Raw genomic sequence first — 20,332 nt, forward strand, 5'->3', positions numbered from 1 at the left:
CTCTCCCTCGTAGTCTCGGCGAAGCCCTACTGCTGTGACGCCCTGCATCCACCACCACGCCGTCGTGCTGCTGGATCTTCATCAACCTCTCCTTCCCCCTTGCTGGATCAAGAAGGAGGAGACGTCTCCCGTCCCGTACGTGTGTTGAACGCGGAGGTGCCGTCCGTTCGGCGCTGGTCATCGGTGATTTGGATCACGTCGAGTACGACTACATCATCACCGTTCTTTTGAACGCTTCCGCTCGCGATCTACAAAGGTATGTAGATGCATCCAATGACTCGTTGCTAGATGAACTCCTAGATGATCTTGGTGAAACGAGTAGGAAAATTTTTGTTTTCTGCAACGTTCCCCAACACTTGACCCATTCCGTTAGCTTAGCACTTGATCGTTTAGTTTGTTGCTATTCTTTCTTCATAACTTATACATGTTCCTATGACTATGAGATTATGCAACTCCCGTTTACCGGAGGAACACTTTGTGTGCTACCAAATGTCACAACGTAACTGGGTGATTATAAAGGTGCTCTACAGGTGTCTCCGAAGGTACTTGTTGGGTTGGCGTATTTCGAGATTAGGATTTGTCACTCCGATTGTCAGAGAGGTATCTCTGGGCCCTCTCGGTAATGCACATCACTCAAGCCTTACAAGCATTGCAACTAATAAGTTAGTTGCAGGATAATGTATTACGGAACGAGTAAAGAGACTTGCCGATAACGAGATTGAACTAGGTATTGAGATACCGACGATCGAATCTCGGGCAAGTAACATACCGATGACAAAGGGAACAACGTATGTTGTTATGCGGTCTAACCGATAAAGACCTTCGTAGAATATGTAGGAGCCAATATGAGCATCCAGGTTCCTATATTGGTTATTGACCGGAGACGTGTCTCGGTCATGTCTACATAGTTCTCGAACCCGTAGGGTCCGCACGCTTAAAGTTCGGTGACGATCGTAATTAGGTTTTTTTGTGTTTTGATGTACCGAAGGTTGTTCGGAGTCCCGGATGTGATCACGGACATGACGAGGAGTCTCGAAATGGTCGAGACATTAAGATTGATATATTGGAAGCCTATATTTGGATATCGGAAACGTTCCGGGTAAAATCGGGATTTTACCGGAGTACCGGGGGGTTACCGGAACCCCCCCCCCCCCGGGGGGGGGGGGTTATTGGGCCTACATGGGCCATAAGGGAGAAGAGGAGGGCCGGCCAGGGCAGGCTGCGCGCCCCCTCCCCCCTAGTCCGAATAGGACAAGGAAGGGGGGGGCGACGCCCCCCTTTCCTCTTTCTCCCTTCCTCCTTCCTTTTCCAACAAGGCAAGAGGGAGGAGTCCTACTCCCGGTTGGCGTAGGACTCCTCCAGGCGCACCCATAGGGCCGGCCGCACCTCCCCCTCTCCCTCCTTTATATACTGAGGCAAGGGGCACCCCATGACACACAAGTTGATTCTCGTGATCGTTCCTTAGCCGTGTGCGGTGCCCCCTTCCACCATATTCCACCCGGTCATATCGTAGCGGTGCTTAGGCGAAGCCCTGCGTCGGTAGAACATCATCACCGTCATCACGCCCTCGTGCTGACGAAACTCTCCCTCAATGTTTTGCTGGATCGGAACTCGAGGGACGTCACCGAGTTGAACGTGTGCAGAACTCGGAGGTGTCGTACGTTCGGTACTTGGATCGGTCGGATCGGGAAGACGTACGACTACTTCCTCTACGTTGTGTCAACACTTCCGTTGTCGGTCTACGAGTGTACGTAGACAACACTCTCCCCTCTCGTTGCTATGCATCACCATGATCTTGCGTGTGCGTAGGAAATTTTTTGAAATTACTACATTCCCAAACAGTTCCGCCTCCACTTGAAGCGGTGGATCCGCTGCCGTTTCTGTCTCTACGGCCCGGGCTAACATACGAGAAGCTCTAAAGATGATGATGTCTGCCCGCTCTTCGAACTTATCAGCAAATCGTCCTATTAGTTTGTCTTGTGTCTTTCAATTACGTTCCCGATGAATAATGAAACTATGTGCCTCTTGTAATGCCATTTGTTCATTATCTATTCAGTTTGAACATTAAGCTAACTTCATGCCATTTGTTCTTGTCAATATGAGTATACTTTCATGGTAAAAGAAATGAGTATATACTTTCATGGTAAAAGATATTGATTTTGAAAAGAAGCAATCAATTAAACTTGAAACTCATAAAACACATGACCCTCCCGCCATGGACCCTGGCGGTAAGGTCACACAACCTACCGCCAGGGCACTTCAATATTTCGTTACAGAAACTTTTCGAGGCAAAAACCCAGCAACCACCTACCGCCAGGTGTTCTGGCGGTAGGGTTAGACAGGCTACCGCTAGGGCCCATGGCGATAGGTTACTTATCCACGTCAGCTCGGGCAAACGATTGTCGTTCCCCTCCGTCGCACCCTGCCGCCAGGTGCCCTGGCGGTAGGCTGTCTAACCCTACCGCCAGAACCCCTGGCGGTAGCGAAAGGGTCAGATCCCAAAATTCTTTCCAACAGGGGTCAGATCCTGAATTTCTATGCGAAAATGGTCAAAACACGAAATTTAGCCACCAGTCGATTTGACAGTAAGACTAGCCACAGCGAAGAGTAACATACACTAGTAGCATACACATATTTCTAGACTATGTTACTACTCGAAATCATTTGTTTAGTTGGACTCGACGTTAGACTAGTCACAGTGGGAAAGTAACTTAGAGTAGTAACATGCATATGTTACTAGTCTATATTACTACCTCCACAGTGGGTAGTAACATATGTATTGTGTCATGCATCACTTCATTTATTAGGTTGTAAACTCATCTTTTCTTCACATGTGTGATGATACAGTAATTAGCTAGGTTACTACATGTCTTTTTTCATTAATTACATACCACATCATTTATTTTGCCTAAATAAATGTGATGTTACCATCTACTTCCTCCGTTCCTAAATATTTGTTTTTCTAAATATTTTAACAAGTGACTATATACGGAGCAAAATGAGTGAATCTATACTCTAAAATATGTCTACATACATCCGTATGTGGTAGTCTGTTTAAAATGTATAGAAAGACAAATATTTAGAAACGAAGGGAGTATACGTGGGTAGTCTTACTGCTCAAGTTACTTCCATTATGAGTTTATGACTAGTCTAAAAATACCGCTCCTACTGTATTCAGATTGATGATGATTACGGCATGGGTACAGGTGCAAATTACAAGGCGAGGTTAGTCATTCATTGCGAGGCAATTAGGAGACGCGTGCGTGCATCTCTAGTTCCAACCAGACCAGTGGAGTACGGCTGATTTAGCAGTATCTGCACTGGCCCGGAGACCGACCGGGCTGCTCTGATCTGCTCGCTCCTCGGGCGACTGAATCAAGCTTATAAATCCGCTAAAAATCCTTGGCCGCTCCGGCCAAAACTTTCGAATTCGAATTCGAGGAGAGAAGCTCGGCTAGCTCACGCCCCCAGACCAATATATACAAAACAATGCATGGATCGACTACGACACACGATGCAGTGGTACACTACACTACAGTGATCAATTTTCTAGCTGCCGTGTGTGCTTGCGGGTAGTGGTACCGTACGTGCATGCATTTGTTTATGCCGTCTCGATCCCATCCCCATGTCAACCAACCATCCATCCATCGATGGCGTGGCGTGTGCAGTGGCTGAGGGGCGTCGTGGCCGTCTGAATCAGACGCGCAGTCAAAAGAAAAGAAGGATCGTCTCAGACAGAGGAGAGGAGGCCCCGGCCGGCATGGGCCGGCTGCGTCGCTGCTGCCGTGCTTTTGCATGCCTGCGTCGAGTGGCCTGCATGGAACTACGGATGGATGCCTCGGGGGTCGTGCTCCTTGAAGAAGCGTGCGCGCGCGCGTGCGTGCGTGCGCGGGGGTGGCGGGCCTGCCATCGCTGCCATGCCAAGCAGCAGTGTCTTCTTCTCTTCCTTTAATAACTTCCTTGTTCGGCTTACGCCAAGGTGACATCCTGCAGAGCGACCTGACAAGCCGTGAATTTTGGCAAAGCACCGCTCTCCAACTCCTACTCCTGCTGCTCCACTGCTCCTACTAACCATGATACTAACAGTTAACAGCAAAAGTACAGTATAGATGCATATAAAAACTTGTGAAATTCTTCCGTGCAACAAGGGATTTCTTTTTTGATGGTCTTTGCAGGGAAAACGAAAGGCATTGACGTGGCGGCCCGCCTACCACACCACCCTCTTTATTCCCCGCTACCACACTCCATTTCCATCTACGAGCTAGTAGCGCACTAAGCAAAAGTCCATTGAATCGCTTAAAAAATCGCAACGTTAACATCGTCTCCCCAGCCCCAAAGTCGCAACTCAAGGAGGAAAGGGGAAAAAAAATGACAGCGCTGTGCAAAGACGCTTGCTAGTCGCAGCAGTGATCCAGCCGGTTGGATTAGGGAGATTAGTAGGTCTCCGGTCAACGGCCGAGCCTCCGGGGTTTAGGGTGGCTGAAAGGGGGGCGCTCGCCACTTGCGCGCCGCAGCCGGCCTCTCCGGCCGGCCGGCGGTGGTTTGAACGTGGAAGATTCGTGCTGATGGATTAAGCTAAGGGGGTGTTTGGTTCAGGAACTTTTAGTCCCAAAGACTAGAAAAAATCTTTAAAAGGTTTCTAGAAACCAAACAGGAGGGACTTTTTCTACAGGGATTAAAAAAAGACTCTACTGAAGAGTCTTTTTTGATTAGTCCCTGGGACTAGAAAAGGTCCTAGGACTTTTGAACCAAACACCACCTAAGCTAAGCCAAGCCATGCAAAGCAGAGCATCCCGCGATGGATTAAAGGTCAAAGCACCTTTGCTAGGCTCACTCTCATGACCCCCGGGAAGATTTGCACCGCAGCTTTAACTATCCCGCGCCTTGTCGCCTAGCTTTTACATGCGTGCGAGAATGAGCATATGTGGTAGCAGTAGCAGTAGTTGGTTCGGTTTGGTCACGGCCGCATGTTTCGTGTTGCGATCCCTGCACGGTACATTTGTCGCGTGGAGCAGTCGCGTTTTTCTTGACCGTCTGCGTGATGGTTCCCCGTCCGTGCGACCTGACCTGGCAAGGGACAGTGCGGTTGCTTGGAGTTGGACAAGTAGACAGATGGGACTTGCCTGCCCTTGCGTGTTGCCAAAACGTTAAGCTCGTCTACCGTAAAAGGAGTGGAAAGGATGGCGGTCTCAGAGCTCGAGGTTAAAAGCTTCTCTTTTCTGTTCCTCTCCGTCTCCCGCCTCCGGCAACTCTGGGGCCCTTCTATCACCAAATGCCAAGGAAAGAAAGCTTCCCAGATTGTTCGGCTTTGGCTGTCAATGTCATGAAAACATTCAGAAGAAGTATGTGATGAGCTCTGAAGGTCAGGCTGCTCTGCTCGGGCACATACGCACCCCATCAGAGTTCCCACTTCCCAGAGAACCGACGGTGCTAAAAGTTTCTTCTCGAAATAGTCTTTCACCCCGTTTTATATACACCGATATTGCTCTGTAAAAGTTTATTCTTCGCCATTTGGCAATTGTCAGCAGAGTTACGACCACGAGATGGGAAATTGTACCATACTACAATATCATTAGCATGCGACGTTTACAGAAAAATGCAGTCGTATTTATATCCCATATACAACAACATACAGCGTGATAGACAGTTTTCTGTTCCCTGTTGCTTTCCAGTAATGTACCACGAGTAATCTAACTGACAGATGAGCTACATCACAGCCTAGAGCTACGAGAACACGGAAAGCAACACAGGCTAGCAGCTGCTGATAACAGATTACTAACAGGCTCGGCGGGCTACCTCGTTGCGAATTGAGATGCCGGCACAGCAGCGATAAGTTTCAACGACGGCTATGACGATCAGATCACTACCTAAAAGATGAATGATCGTGATAGAGCTGCGTCGGGGCAAGGAAAATCGAGCTTCTGCAACAACGGCGATCAAAACAGTCCATCTGGAAAACTCACCAGATGCTTTACAGGTTGGGCAGAATTCTGCTGTGGCGATTGAGAACTAGCATACACGAGCTTGCCGGTCATGCTGTCCGCAGACTCTACTTGCGTCTACTGCTGTACTTGTCAAAACTACTCTACAAATCAATGTCTGGCAGCGGCACCTTCCAATAATTCCAGGAGTTGTAGTCTTCCTGCACAGCATTATAATCGATGGTCAGAAACCAAAATAAACAGTACTCGCTGTTCTAAAAAGTAGTGATCTAAACTATCTTATAAAAGTTTACAGAGGGAGTACTATGTATCACTTGAATGGTAAAACACCATGAGTAAGTGTACTGCTATCATTCTGGTTGCTCTCGAAAGAATAATCAATAGGCATGTCTACATCTTACAGCAGAAGAACGTTCAAGTTCTTGATAATATAGAAGAGAAAGAAAAGATAAACATGCCCCTGCCTCAGTGTAGCTAATCTTCTGAGTGTAGTTTGCACGTAGACAAGTCTAGTGCATTTTATCTCTATGTGACCTTTTATCGCTGTTTGGAAAAATCATTGTAACTGACTGTACTACTGTGTAAGCATCGGTGCCAAGTTCAAACATGTAGTTAGAAAACTGTTCCCTGATAATTGCAATTTTTATGATTAAAAAATATCCTTACGGTTCCCTTTCATGAGGAATATCCGTATAATTTGATGGCTATTAAAAATTAATACACAAGACAAAACAACATTATCCAAACTCTCAACTGGCAAAATGTACTAGGTAAAAGACGAGTCTAGAAGTAGCAAAATGAAATGGATAGAAACTATTAAGGTCTGAGTAATACCCAGCATACGTGAATTTGTTGTTGCGTATTTGATAATTGTTGTTCCTAACTACTCCCTCCGTCCCAAAATAAGTGTCTCAACCTTAGTACAACTTTGTACTAAAGTTAGTACAAAGTTCCACTTATTTTGGGACGGAGGGACTATAACACTGTTCCACTATGTCTGGAACCACTGCAAAACACTACTCCACTATGTCTGGAGTAACTAGCATAGTTCAGATGAATGCAAAAAAAAAAAAAAACTAGCAGAGTAAAGAATGACCACTGACCTGCTCAACCAAAGTTGTTGGAGGGAACATGTCATTGACAAGGGTATGCAAGGAGGTATAGGACTTCACATCAACTGAACTATTGATGGCCACTTCACCCTGCATGCCAACAAGATGTGACTTAGGAGGCAATCACACATCGAGCACAACATTAATGACTTCGACTTAGTGTAATTGAGATACCTTGGGGTTGATGATAAAAATCTTGCCTTTCGAAATTCCCATCTTTTTGTATGTAAGCTCGTCAGTGTCTCTGTTGCCAAATCCAGCATAAAATGGATTGTAGTCGGAAGGAAAAAGTGCTTTAATGTCCTGTCAAAGAATAAAAATAGAAGATGTCAAAAGCCTGTGGCCTTATGTGCCTAAAATTATGCCCCAGCCTTCACAAGAGAATTTAGGAGCCAATCCCATGAAAAACCTTAGTTAATCAACCAAGCTTAGGGCTCCTTTGATTCAACGTAATTGCATAGGATTTTTGGAGGATTTAAACCCTTAGGAATTTTTCCTGTGATGCTCGTTTGATTCGTAGGATTGGCATCCTTAGGAATTTTTCCATATGATCCATTTGTACTACATTTTGGAGGAAAATTTCCATCCACTCAAACCTCTTTGTAGAATTCCTTTGTTTTTCCTAATGCTATCAAACATTCTTTCAAATCCTGTAGGATACTACGGGACATGTCACCCTATTCCTGCATTTTTCCTATTCCTTCATTTTGACAATCCTGTGAATCAAAGAGGCCCTTATTATTTGTTTGTGTATTACTCCCTATGTTCCTAAATATAAAGTCTTTCTAGAGATTCCACTATGGACTACATACAGAGCAAAATGAGTGAATCCACACATAAGTACGTCTATATACATCCGTATGTAGTCCGCATTGAAATCTCTAAAAAGACTTACATTTAGGAACAGAGGGAGTAGAAGGGTAAGATCCCATGGGAGAATAAACAGGCATGGGCCAATATATGACCTTAATTCCATAGAAATTGCAAATCCAGAAAAATCATAAAGTCACATTTTTTATACTTTCATTATTACTCACTCCGCAAACTAATATAAGAGCGTTTGGATCATTACTTTAGTGATCTAAACACTCTTATATTTCTTTACAGAGGTGCTAAGCAAGCAAACTTAGGAAGCTGATTCTGACAGTTACCTCCAGACAGGCAATCTTGAACTCATGTGGTGCTCTTCGTATAACTGAGAAAAACAGAGGAACCATTAGAAGATGCTAAAAAATAATTTTATATTGCAGTCAAAGAAGAAAATATTTTATCATTAATAGCAAATTTTCGGTGGTCAATCAGAGGGTCTACAGATCATCCGGTAGAGTTAAGTGAATCCAAATGGCAAATTAATTTGCTAAAATCATAATCACGTTACCTTCTCGGTAGAGCGAAGGGAACAATCCATCGGGCGAAATTACAACAGGTCCATTAGGCATTACTTTCCCATCCTGCAAAATTGTAAAAGTATGGTTGAGTACATAACAAACTCAATAGAAAATACTAGCAATATAAAATAGACATCTATTAGATAATCGATGCAGTTATACCGCATATATGATCAAATCACTACGAGTTGAATAGAAGGGACAGAAGGAAACAACAAATGGCAACAGCTAATTTACCTGTTTTAGATTGAAGAGGAAGTTTTTTGTCAGATATGCCTGGACAATGGCTCTAGCGCTAAGGAATATCAGTTGATAACCATTTTCCTGGATAGAAAACAGAAGACTCATCAGAAACGTACGTGGCGTATGTGCTCAAAACTGGGTACAATCTCATCCAAATATAAAATCCTGAAACAAAATCTCAAAATTGTGTATCACACCTTTATTGCAGAAAAGAGTCGAGCAACACCAGACTGACTCCAATCTCGTCCAACTAAAGGCATGACCTGGCCCAAGACATCAGACCTGAAATGTAACCCACTCACATTCAGCTGTTGTGATAATTTACAGCAAAAGTTCATGTACAGAGCTCTAGAATGCAAAGGGAAATGGTGCAGCAAGCTGGAAATTCATTGGATGGAGCTAAGGTTTAATTCAGTCAGTGCATGGCAGCATTGTCCACTGAAATTTTCGGTTGAGCTGAGAAGGAAATTTGCTGGACATGTGTGACCAAGAAAGTACATGCAATTTATTTCCTGATAATCCAACTTAAGAGAGAAACAATTGATTACAATCACAAGTTTTCAAACAAAATGAGCATGGCGCCTTGAACTCAAAATGAAAGAGATAAACTTTGCCATTTAAATCTATGCCCAAGTTATTTTGCAAAGCACTATTGCAGTGATTGAGAGACCGATGTTGGCTAATTTTACCAATTGCTGACCTACTATGGCAGCATTGTCCACTGAAATTTTCGGTTGAGCTGAGAAGGAAATTTGCTGGACATGTGTGACCAAGAAAGTACATGCAATTTATTTCCTGATAATCCAACTTAAGAGAGAAACAATTGATTACAATCACTAGTTTTCAAACAAAATGAGCATGGCGCCTTGAACTCAAAATGAAAGAGATAAACTTTGCCATTTAAATCTATGCCCGAGTTATTTTGCAAAGCACTATTGCAGTGATTGAGAGACCGATGTTGGCTAATTTTACCAATTGCTGACCTAATATTCACATGTACCAGACCATGTATGATGATAGAAATCGTTCCAACTAAGATGCAAAGAGTGTCATCCAAGGCCTAATGGTGCCAATGGGAAGTTTTGTCACCATTTTAACATATCACAAAGTGAGCATAGTGCCTAAAGGTTACAAGAAATGAATAACCTCAATATTAATAGAAAAGGTTCAGCTTAGACGGCACATAGTTTGTACCTAGAATTACATGTAATAAATCTAGAAGCAAAACAACTCATTGACTCATTCAATTTAACATCCAAAGATGTAGATGCTTAAACTAGCAGCTTCTTTGTTCTCCAAATACTCTGCTTAGATTCTATGAGACCACAATTCAAAATAAAGTACTACAAATTTCATTTGTGAACAAGCAAATTGTTTGAATCTAGTACAAGGCCGATCCATCTTTCAATCAATATTGCCGTGAACATGAAGTGAGATAAAATAAGAATACCACATGGCAACATTTAATATCATGAAATTATTGTATATACAGCAGTCCATTATTTGGCTGGAAAGTTATGCTAGTTTGATATAACAATTACAGTTTGATGAGACACTATGAGCCTATGACAGATGAGCGGCTGAAATATTTTGTTCCACAATACTAAGCTGACAAGTGACAACTGATAACTATATGAAAGTGAACTACAAACTTTACCTTGTGATGGTTCCATCCACGTCGGATATAACAATTTTTGCATTCCATTTCCACACGTAGATATGTGCATCAACCTAGCAAAAATAATAAATATGAATATAAAGATCCCTGAAATAACAATAGGAAATGATTAATTAAGCAAAAAGAGGCATGAACCACCTGCTGCTTCCCAAAAACTCTGGTGCAGAAGCTAAAGGTGACAATGTTTTGTCCCTCCTTAAGATTTAGAGATGCCACCTGTTCGCTAGTGGGAATTAAAGTCCGCACAAATTGCTTTCTTGGTGACTGGTCTTTATTGTTGGCTGGGGCTTGCTCATCCATAGGACTTAAGACTGTCTCTGTGTCAAGAAAAATATCCTCAGAAGAATCACTATTACTGCGTTGAAGAGATCTTGATATCCTAAATGGAATAGGCCACAGCCTCCATCTCCGGCTTGGGGACAACCCAAGAGAATCATCTCTCGAATTGGGTGTTTCTTGGCGTTCAACTGGAATAGCATCGATAGGTTCTACACAGAAGTCTGGACCAAATACAGCCTTCCCAAGAACAACATGAGAAACTTTACTCCATGTGAAATAGTTACAGCCAATTCTGACAATAAGGTTTGCATTTTTTATTATTGATGGTCCAGACAATTTGAAATCCTCCTCAGGGACAAGATGTTGTTGGAACACCTCATCAGCAGATGTTTGGCCCATTCCTGGCCGTAGCAAGTGCCCACACAGAGAAATCTCAAAGCCTGCCAGTATAAATCAAAGAAAAACTATGAGACCTTATCTTATAAAAAAGAGATACATTGCTGACTGACATGTGCTTACCCAAACCCTTCTGTAATTGGGGGTGCTCTTCTTTATTTATTTCCTCTTCAGCAGTTGGGTTCTCCGGAATGCTTCCTAATTTGTCTCTGTCACTGCTTGGGGACATTCGCAAGCGATCAGATTTACAAGCTCCAATATTAGAAGGGGTGGTATCTTTCCTCCTTTCATCAGAACCCCCTTCACAGGACAAATCAGCTGCCTTGCCATAGACAGGAGAGCAGTCTTCGCTGCGTGTTATATTATCATCTGAAGTAACTGACGAAACATCCACTTCCTCTATATGCTTTAATTGATTGGATTGATCACAGTGCGCAGTTTCACTTCGATCTTCTCCCAGATCTATGTCAATATCGGAACGGATACTCAGACTAAGCTCAGAATCCCTCTGGTGATCAAATTCTGGTGAAAAGAGTTCAGTTCCTGAATCTCCATCATCTTGTGATGTCAAATCCAAGCAACTTCTGAAAGTATCAAATCTGCTAAAACTAGCCTGAATATTCTCATTGCTTTCATCACAAATTTCGTCGGACTTAGATGGGGATTCGCATGCCTCATCATTCTGAACCTCATCTTCATTGGTCAAGGGTTGAGAACCCTCATCATTGTTCTCCAAGATATCAAGGGACACTTCTTTATTGGGCAAGAGTGGATCAACCTCAGCGTTGCTCCCTGAAATATCATTAGCCTCATCTTCCACATTCAGCATTTGATAATTCGGACCATTGTTCCCTGACTGTGATAAACCCTGAACCTCATCCTCAATAATCTCATTGCTGGCATCACAAACCTTGCCTGCCTTGGATGGGGACTTGCAGGCCTCATTGTTCTGAACCAGTGGAATATCAGAAGTCTCATCTTCATTGGTCAATGGTTGAGAACCCTCATCATTGTTCTCCAAGATATCAAGGGACTCTTCTTTATTGGGCAAGATTGGATCAACCTCAGCGTTGCTCCCTGAAATATCATTAGCCTCATCTTCCACATTCAGCGTTTGATAATCCGGACCATTGTTCCCTGACTGTGATAAACCCTTCACCTCATCCTCAATAATCTCATTGTTGGCATCACAAACCTTGCCTGCCATGGATGGGGACTTGCAGGCCTCGTTGCTCTGAACCAGTGGAATATCACAAGTCTCATCTTCATTGGTCAATGGTTGATAAGCATCATCATTGTTCACCGACACATCAAGGGCTTCATCTTTATTGGGAAAGGGTTGATAGCCCTCACCATTGTTCCCTGAAACTTCACGAACTCCATCTTCCATGACCAAAGGTTGATAATTCAGACCGTTGTTCTCTGATCGTGACACACTCTGAACCTCATCTTCATTGGTCAATGCAACACAGTTGCTCTGAACCAGTGGAATGTCACAAGTCTTGTCTTCATTGGTCAATGGTTGATAAGCATCATCATTGTTCACCGACACATCAAGAGCATTGGTCAATGCAACACAGGTCTGGCCTTCATTAACAGAGACATGGAGGCTTTCATGTTCATTAACTGGGATGTCATGTGACCCATCCTTCAAAATTGACACCTCCCGAAGCTCCTCCAAAGCCTCTGATGGATGTTCAGAATCAAACTTAACCTTTTCCTGTGATATGTATAAACCATCCAAAATGCCAGATTCCCACACCTCGCCACCGCGGCTGAGATCGCCACTCGAGCTCTCCCCAGGCCCCAAATGGAACTGGGGGTCACTTAGTTGCACATCCTCCATATTCTCCTCAGTTGAAGAAATGGGAGCAGTTAGAACACACCCGTTCACACTAACCAAAAGCATCTCTGAATTGCCCCCACCCCCACCAGCTTGATTTGCCAAATCCTCTGCCTCCTCCAACTTGGAATAGCCATATGAATCAAACTCCTCTCCATTTTGTACCTCCTGATCCTCATTCAACTCTGGGCCGACCAACTGGCTGTAAAGTTCCCCGTCACTCTTACTACGCAGAGGAGTTTCAGGCTCGCTCGTAGCTTCTTCTGCAGCGGTCTCGGAGTCCTCACCACCAGGCACGAGCTCCCGCATGAAGTATGCCTGGCCAGAGTTGTCGAGCAGCATGTGGAAGCTGGCGTCCACGCCATTGACGGCGATGGTGACGACCTTCTCGTTACGCTTGAGAACACCCTGGAACTTGCCAAAGCGGACATACCAGGGCGTGCTGCGGTAGGAGCCGTCGGGCTGCTCAACGACGATGATGTCGACGGCGCCGCCGAAAGGGTGGAAGGGCGTGGCAACGGAGTACATGCCCTGCGAGAGGACACGCCCCACCCCGCGCCCCACCATCCCCACCACGTCCATCTCTGCACGAGCCCTCGATCGCACGCATCAAACACTCGGCGATCCGCTCGATTCGTCCAATCGCTTCATCAATTTCTGTAATCAAATGAACACAAAGCATGAGATTGTATCCGTACTCCCCCGCGCAGCAAACAAATCAACTCGACCAGAACAGAACTCTCGTAACAATCCAAGCAAGTTAGGGTTCGCCACCAACCGAGGGAAAATCAATCCGAGCCCGGGTACGGACAGATCTCGACTCCACGCCAGGTCAGGTCAGTGGAGCGGGCGAGGACGTGGGCGATACCTCCGAGGTGGCGCGCGTGCTTGGGTGGAACAAAGGCGGCGGAAGGTCAATTGATGCTGTGGGGGACGGAAGGGGGGACGGGAGGAGAAGAGGCCGGGCCGGAGTGGGGGTGTTTTCCAGAGAAGTTTCCCGAGCTGTTCTCGCAGGATATTACGGAAAAATATAGACGTGTCGGGCCTTTTTTTTTCGCAGTTTCTCTTCAGTCATTTGGTATTATTTCGTGATATAATTGCTGGTAATATTGGCATTTGAATTCGAACTTCCAAGTGTCCTGAGATCTGCTGGAACATTATCGCGACAGATTACCATTAGTGAAAAAACTCGTGCTGCTCGTGAGCTGACTCATGAAGATGTTCAAACAGAAACCTGCTTAAAAAAACAAGCAGAAAATGTCCAAAAACCTGCGGGCATTTTCCAGACCTCGGTTACCCAGATTAATACTGTAGCCCGCATGCCCATCATCGATTCCCAGGCGAGGCAAAACCCACAGACCCCCCGATTCCCAAGCCCAGAAGAGCAGTCGCCTCCTTCCTCCGGCAGGGAAAGCTCCGCGAAACTTACGCCGCGAGCAGTAAAACCGGGACGCGAAGTTTCCTTCCCGGATGAAGAAGGGGACGGAAACAAATGCCAAATCGAACTGGATCCAAATCAACTAGTAGTAATCGGAGAGGGAGCGCGCAGGGCGGGGACTCACCGCGACTGGGCTCGGCCGCTCGCCGCTCCTCTCCGGCGGGCCCGTTCGTTCGTTGGGGGGCCCTTCGCGTCGGCTCCGGAGGGGTCGCTCGCGCCGGCGTCGCGGGTCGCTGGGGGGGGTGGGAATTGGGGGGAGACCGACGGGGGGTGAAAAGGGGAAGGGGATAGGCGGGCGTTCAGAGCCGCATTTATAAGTGAGCCCGTCCTCCGCACGCGGAGCGCACGTGGGCCGTCGCGGCCCGCCTCGCCACATGAGCGCTGCTCGGTGTGGGATGACATGTGGGGGCACGCGGGTGTCGGGGACCACGTGTCATTGAGAGGTATATGCGGACTGGTGGCCGCGGAGGAATGAACGAACATGTCGCCACGTCGCGCAGAGATCGTTGCAGGCAGAGAGTGATCGCCCGAGCTGCCTCAGTTGTCGTCCGCGTCCTCATTTTAAAATCCGAATCATGAGATGCGTTGCTGAAGAACGGGACGTGAGAAATTCTGAGCGTGAGAGGCTGTCACGGTGGGCCAGGCAGGAGTTACGCCGCCGCAGGGCCCACCTGGCATGGTGTTGAAGGCTTTTTCGTCGCAGGAATAGTTGGTTGCTGGGCGTAGTAAAGCCTGTGATGGCGTTGTCTTTTCTTGTTGCCTAAGCCTAACCGCATCCACCCAACCTATTTATTGTACCTGTGTATAGCAGCGTACTGGGGAAAGAAAATGGAATAGCAACCCTACCCTTCACCGATCGCGCCGTTGACTGGCAGTTCGACGTAGCATCAAAATTGCGAATTCTGGCTAAAATGTGCAAGTTACGAGCGCATGCTCATTTGACCGAGAAAGGCATTTTCGGTACCAATCTCGGGAGAGGGGCATTTTCGGTACATTGCCGTACCTTTAACAGCCCCGAGCGTCGACGTCGTGGTGTGCGTCCGTACGTACGTGATCCATGCGCGGGGGCAAACGAGACGATGGCGTGCGGATCTTTGCCAGCCACCACTTGACAAGCGCGGTTATCCGGGCGAATATGCCTGCGTGCCTGGTGGCCTCCAGAACGTACCGCCCGGTTGCTTTCCTCCCATCCATCTCGTGCGTGCGTGCGTGCGTGCACCGTCATTCCCCTTCCATTTTCGGGCCATTCCGCCGGTGGTCTCTGCGGCTGCTGCTGTGCGATAGTACTCCACGCGCGCGGTGCCTTGTGGCGTGAAGCGAACGCGTTCGGGTATACACGATTTGGTCTGCGTTTCCAGAAGCTCTTGGCAAGTTGGGGTGAAGGGTGCGGCGCTGCACCGTATCGCCGCGGACCAGCCACGGCCACACGACCGCCGGGTCGGGTGGATAGACGAGACGGTGGTAGGATCCAACAATGACTCAGGAATGATCAGGACGCACGAGGGCCAGAGAACGAGATGGGACCGCCGCGCGCGCGCGCAGCCCGGCCGGGCGACGCATGACGGGGCACCACGGTAACCGGCGTGGCGTACGACTGTACAATACAAAGAGCGTGCGTGCGTGCGGTGGCGGTTGGCAGAGGCAGGCAGGAAAGTAGAATCCTTTGCTCCGACGCATGCCCGCCGTTGGTTACTTCTCGCCGTTTTCTGCTTAGAGCATCTCCAACAGCCACGTTAAACTAACGCCGCGCCGCAAATTAGGCCGTTTTAGCGCGGGCGCAACGCGGCGGGTCGCCTCAGCGGGCGCGCAAAAACAGCGCGCGCGCTATAACAGGTTGGGCGCGCGGTTGAAAACACTTACCCGCGCGGCGTATTTCGGGGGCCAGCTACAGCGCGCGGCACACTCGAGTGCTCGCGCCGCACTCTCTCCTCTCCTCGTCCTACGCCCCGCGCGTGCCGGCGCCGGCGCCCTGCCACCCACCCATGGACGCGCACACCGGCGCCCCCGCTCACCCCGCTGTACAGCCGCGACCCCCCCCCCCCGCCGCCGCCGTCGGAAACCCTAGCGCGGGAAGCGCTGGCGTCGCCACCGCCGGAGCTCCGCCGAGCGTCGGCCTCGCGCGCAGCCTCTTCTTGCCGCCGCGGATGACCACGGCGCCGGGTGGCGTCGCGCCGGCGCCGTCCCGTGCCGCCGCTGCACTGTCGAAGAAGGTCCCCAATGCGGCGCGGACGAAGAAGGGCAAAACATCCGCGAAGAAAAACAAGGCGGCAGACGGCTCCGGCACCACGAAGGCGAGGGGAAAGAAGCTTGCAGGGCGTTCGATGGGTGCATGGGAGGCATGGGTGCACCTCCGGCCACCTGGGTGCAATGTCTTTCGATGTGCCTTCTCACACACATTCCCATGAAGATGCCGTTGAAGATCTTGCCAACACCGTCGGAGCTTCACATGATGCGGTGCGTGATGCGGTGCGTGATGAGGAGAGGGAGGAAGATTCATCTTCGGAGGCGGAAGAGTCGTCTTCGGAAGATGAGGACGAAGACGAAGACGAGGAAGATGAAGATTGATGTGTCTTTCATGTCTTGAACTTTAGTTTGCATTTGAACTTGGTTGGATGAACTTGTGGGCATGAATTTTTATTCATCAACTTGTTTGTGTCAAATTTCACATGTTCATTTTTGTCCAAAATATCATATATGCAAAATACCCGGCGAGTCACGCACGCTGTATTTTTACGCTCTGCTGGAGCGGCGCGCGCGCGCTGCATTATAGCGCGGCTGATGGAGCCAGCGCAGGCGGGCGCGCAAAACCAGCCGCAGCGCACGCGGTAAACAGATTTTTTGCACGCGGCACTTAGCGCGGCTGTTGGAGATGCTCTTACAAGTTGAGGCTTTTATCCAGTGTTGAGGAACAAGCCGACCAAATTCGGTATAAAAGAAAAGGCTAGGCATTCTTGTGATGTCTTCTCTTCCTGAAATTCTCGTGTGAGTGTGACATGTTCGTTACACGAAACCGTGAGACGGGTGAGCATTCTCAGGCCTTGCCCAACTAAAAGGTTTTTTATGAGGAAAAAAAATCAGCGTTCATTGATGCGCAAAAAAAAAAGCGTTCATTCATCTACTTGTCCAGGTCATGTGCTCCTTTCTCTGCAGGCACAATACAACCGGAACCGGCCCCTCCGACGCGCTGCAAAGGCAGGGAAGATACTGTGCTCCATTGTGTAACATCATTAAGGTGAGTCAGAGAGCTTTTTCGCCAAAAAAAAATTAAGTCAGAGAGCTAAGCAGGCACTGTAGCTAGAATAATGTAGATTCTTACTGTGGAACTATTACTGTAGATAACGCGGGTTTAAATCACTGTTCATGTGTCTGCTGCGAAGCAAAGTCAGGAGATTGTACCTCTCCCTGTCTTTTTTTTTAAACAAGGCAAAAGAGTTGCCATTTTCATTGATTGAGGGAGAAGGTTTAAAACAGATGGCCGCAAACCCGCATACAAATAACTACTCTCGCGGCATTACCCCCCAGTGATTCTCAAAATAAAAAATCTCGCGGCATTACAATACTCAAGTGGGTGGCACCGGCAATAGCCCAAAGATGAGCCTCCTCTTTTATCTTCGCGGCGAGCATCATTGTCGTAGTGGCGGTGTTACGAAAAACCCTTGCATTACGATCTTTTCAAATCTCCCAAGACATAAGCATGAACAAGGAAGCGATAGCCTTTCTCTGATCTCCACGCTTGGTTACGTTTTTAATCCACCATTCTCGAACTGAAGCCTCATTTCACCAGCACCTCACCACATCACCATGTATACCAAGCCATGTTGCAACCTCGATCCAGACACGCTAGGAGAACCTGCATTGGAAGAGAAGGTGTGACGGGGTTTCCTGGACTTGCTTGGAAAGAGGGCAGAGGTTGCAGTTCGGCCATCCACGACGGTGCAACCGATCGGCCATCCATACTTTGTTTTGAGTTATCAACCAAACAAAAAATAGCATTTCGGAGGGGCCCAACACTTCGAAATAGCAGCAAGCTTGATGCTTGTGGTGTGTCCCGCAAATTGCGCCATATAGGCAGTCGACGCCAAGTATTCTCCATGAGACGTAAACTTCCATAGGATAGTATCACGCACATCATTGTCGAGAGTAACATATGATAGCTTCTCCCAAAGCAACGCAAACTTCTGAAATATGCTCTATGATGAGCCCATGGTGGGTATTGATCTAACTAACCCAATAATTGTTGAAGAGAGCTTTTCGGACCGAGGATGATTTCTTTCTTGAGAGGTCAAATATCTTTGGAGCAATATCTTTAGGTCTCATGCCGTCGAGCCAAGATGATTCTCAGAACTTCGCCTTACATCCATCTTCAACACTAACCATGGTGTTTGCGGCGAAAACATCTCTATCATCATCATTGCACGGTGTCCCCGTCCCAGCCCAAGTCTTGGGTGCGCCAGCCCACTCATACCAAAAGCCATCGCGGTCGAAGGGTGGTAGAAAACTTATGAAGGTTGATGATGTCCAAACCACCGAAGATCTTGGGCTTGCAGACGAGTTCCCAGTTGACGTTGCATTTTACACTGGTCACCTTGAAGGAAATATGCCCTAGAGGCAATAATAAAGTTATTATTTATTTCCTTATTTCATGATAAATGTTTATTATTCATGCTAGAATTGTATTAACCGGAAACATAATACATGTGTGAATACATAGACAAACATAGTGTCACCAGTATGCCTCTACTTGACTAGCTTGTTAATCAAAGATGGTTAAGTTTCCTAACCATAGACATGAGTTGTCATTTGATTAATGGGATCACATCATTAGGAGAATGATGTGATTGACTTGACCCATTCCGTTAGCTTAGCACTTGATCGTTTAGTTTGTTGCTATTGCTTTCTTCATGACTTATACATGTTCCTATGACTATGAGATTATGCAACTCCCGTTTACCGGAGGAACACTTTGTGTGCTACCAAACATCACAACGTAACTGGGTGATTATAAAGGTGCTCTACAGGTGTCTCCGAAGGTACTTGTTGGGTTGGCGTATTTCGAGATTAGGATTTGTCACTCTGATTGTCGGTGAGGTATCTCTGGGCCCACTCGGTAATACACATCACTTAAGCCTTGCAAGCATTGCAACTAATGAGTTAGTAGCGGGATGATGTGTTACGGAACGAGTAAAGAGACTTGCTGGTAACAAGATTGAACTAGGTATTAAGATACCGACGATTGAATCTCGGGCAAGTAACATATCGATGACAAAAGGAACAACGTATAGTGTTGTGCGGTTTGACCGATAAAGATCTTCGTAGAATATGTAGGAACCAATATAAGCGTCCAGGTTCCGCTATTGGTTATTGACCGGAAACGTGTCTCGGTCATGTCTACATAGTTCTCGAACCCGTAGGGTCCGCACGCTTAAAGTTCTGTGACGATCGGTTTTATGAGTTTATATGTTTTGATGTACCAAAGGTAGTTCGGAGTCCCGGATGTGATCACGGACATGACGAGGAGTCTCAAAATGGTCGAGACATAAAGATTTATATATTGGAAGCCTATATTTGGATATCGGAAGTGTTTCGGGTGAAATCGGGATTTTACCTGAGTAATGGGGGTTACCGGACCCCCCCGGGGGGTTTAATGGGCCATGATGGGCCTTAGCGGAAGAGAGGAAGGGCTGCCAGGGCAGGACGCGCGCCCCCTCTCCCTCTAGTCCTAATTGGACAAGGAGGGGGGCGGCGCCCCCCTTTCCTTCCTCTCTCCCTCCTCCTTCCCCCTTCTCCTATTCCAACTAGGAAAGGAGGGAGTCCTACTCCCGGTAGGAGTAGGACTCCTCCTGGCGTGCCTCCTCCTGGCCGTCCGCCTCTCCCCCCTTGCTCCTTTATATACGGGGGCAGGGGGCACCTCTACACACAAGTTGATCATTGAGATCTCTCCAGCCGTGTGCGGTGCCCCCCTCCACCATAATCCACCTCGGTCATACCGTAGCGGTGTTTAGGCGAAGCCCTG

General features: G+C 47.2%; 1 protein-coding gene across 2 annotated transcripts; it reads right to left on the minus strand.

Moving 5' to 3' along the window:
• Positions 1–5,585: 5,585 nt before the first annotated feature.
• Positions 5,586–14,583, minus strand: LOC123059257 (phosphatidate phosphatase PAH1). Of its 2 annotated transcripts, none has more exons than XM_044481867.1 (11): positions 14,444–14,583; positions 11,162–13,538; positions 10,502–11,082; positions 10,343–10,416; positions 8,883–8,967; positions 8,680–8,766; positions 8,433–8,505; positions 8,206–8,249; positions 7,229–7,357; positions 7,046–7,144; positions 5,586–6,142 (listed from the first exon to the last, which is right to left on the minus strand). In XM_044481867.1, exons 2-11 carry the CDS (start codon positions 13,461–13,463, stop codon positions 6,086–6,088), a joined length of 3,531 nt encoding a protein of 1,176 aa, XP_044337802.1. In that variant the 5' UTR covers positions 13,464–13,538; positions 14,444–14,583; the 3' UTR covers positions 5,586–6,085. The 2 variants fall into 2 exon arrangements, with proteins under 2 accessions (XP_044337802.1, XP_044337808.1); XM_044481873.1 differs by lacking the exon at positions 14,444–14,583 and adding an exon at positions 13,660–13,921.
• Between the last annotated feature and the right edge of the window lie 5,749 nt (positions 14,584–20,332).

The sequence above is a fragment of the Triticum aestivum genome, chromosome 1A (assembly GCF_018294505.1).
Source record: "Triticum aestivum cultivar Chinese Spring chromosome 1A, IWGSC CS RefSeq v2.1, whole genome shotgun sequence".
NCBI lineage: Eukaryota > Viridiplantae > Streptophyta > Magnoliopsida > Poales > Poaceae > Triticum > Triticum aestivum.

Coding starts and splice junctions, on each gene's coding strand:
- LOC123059257 (XM_044481867.1), bottom strand. CDS start 13,463: ATGGACGTGGTGGGGATGGTGGGGCGCGGGGTGGGGCGTGTCCTCTCG. Junction 11,083..11,161: donor CCAATTACAGAAGGGTTTGG/GTAAGCACATGT, acceptor TTATACTGGCAG/GCTTTGAGATTTCTCTGTGT. Junction 10,417..10,501: donor GAGTTTTTGGGAAGCAGCAG/GTGGTTCATGCC, acceptor TATTTTTGCTAG/GTTGATGCACATATCTACGT.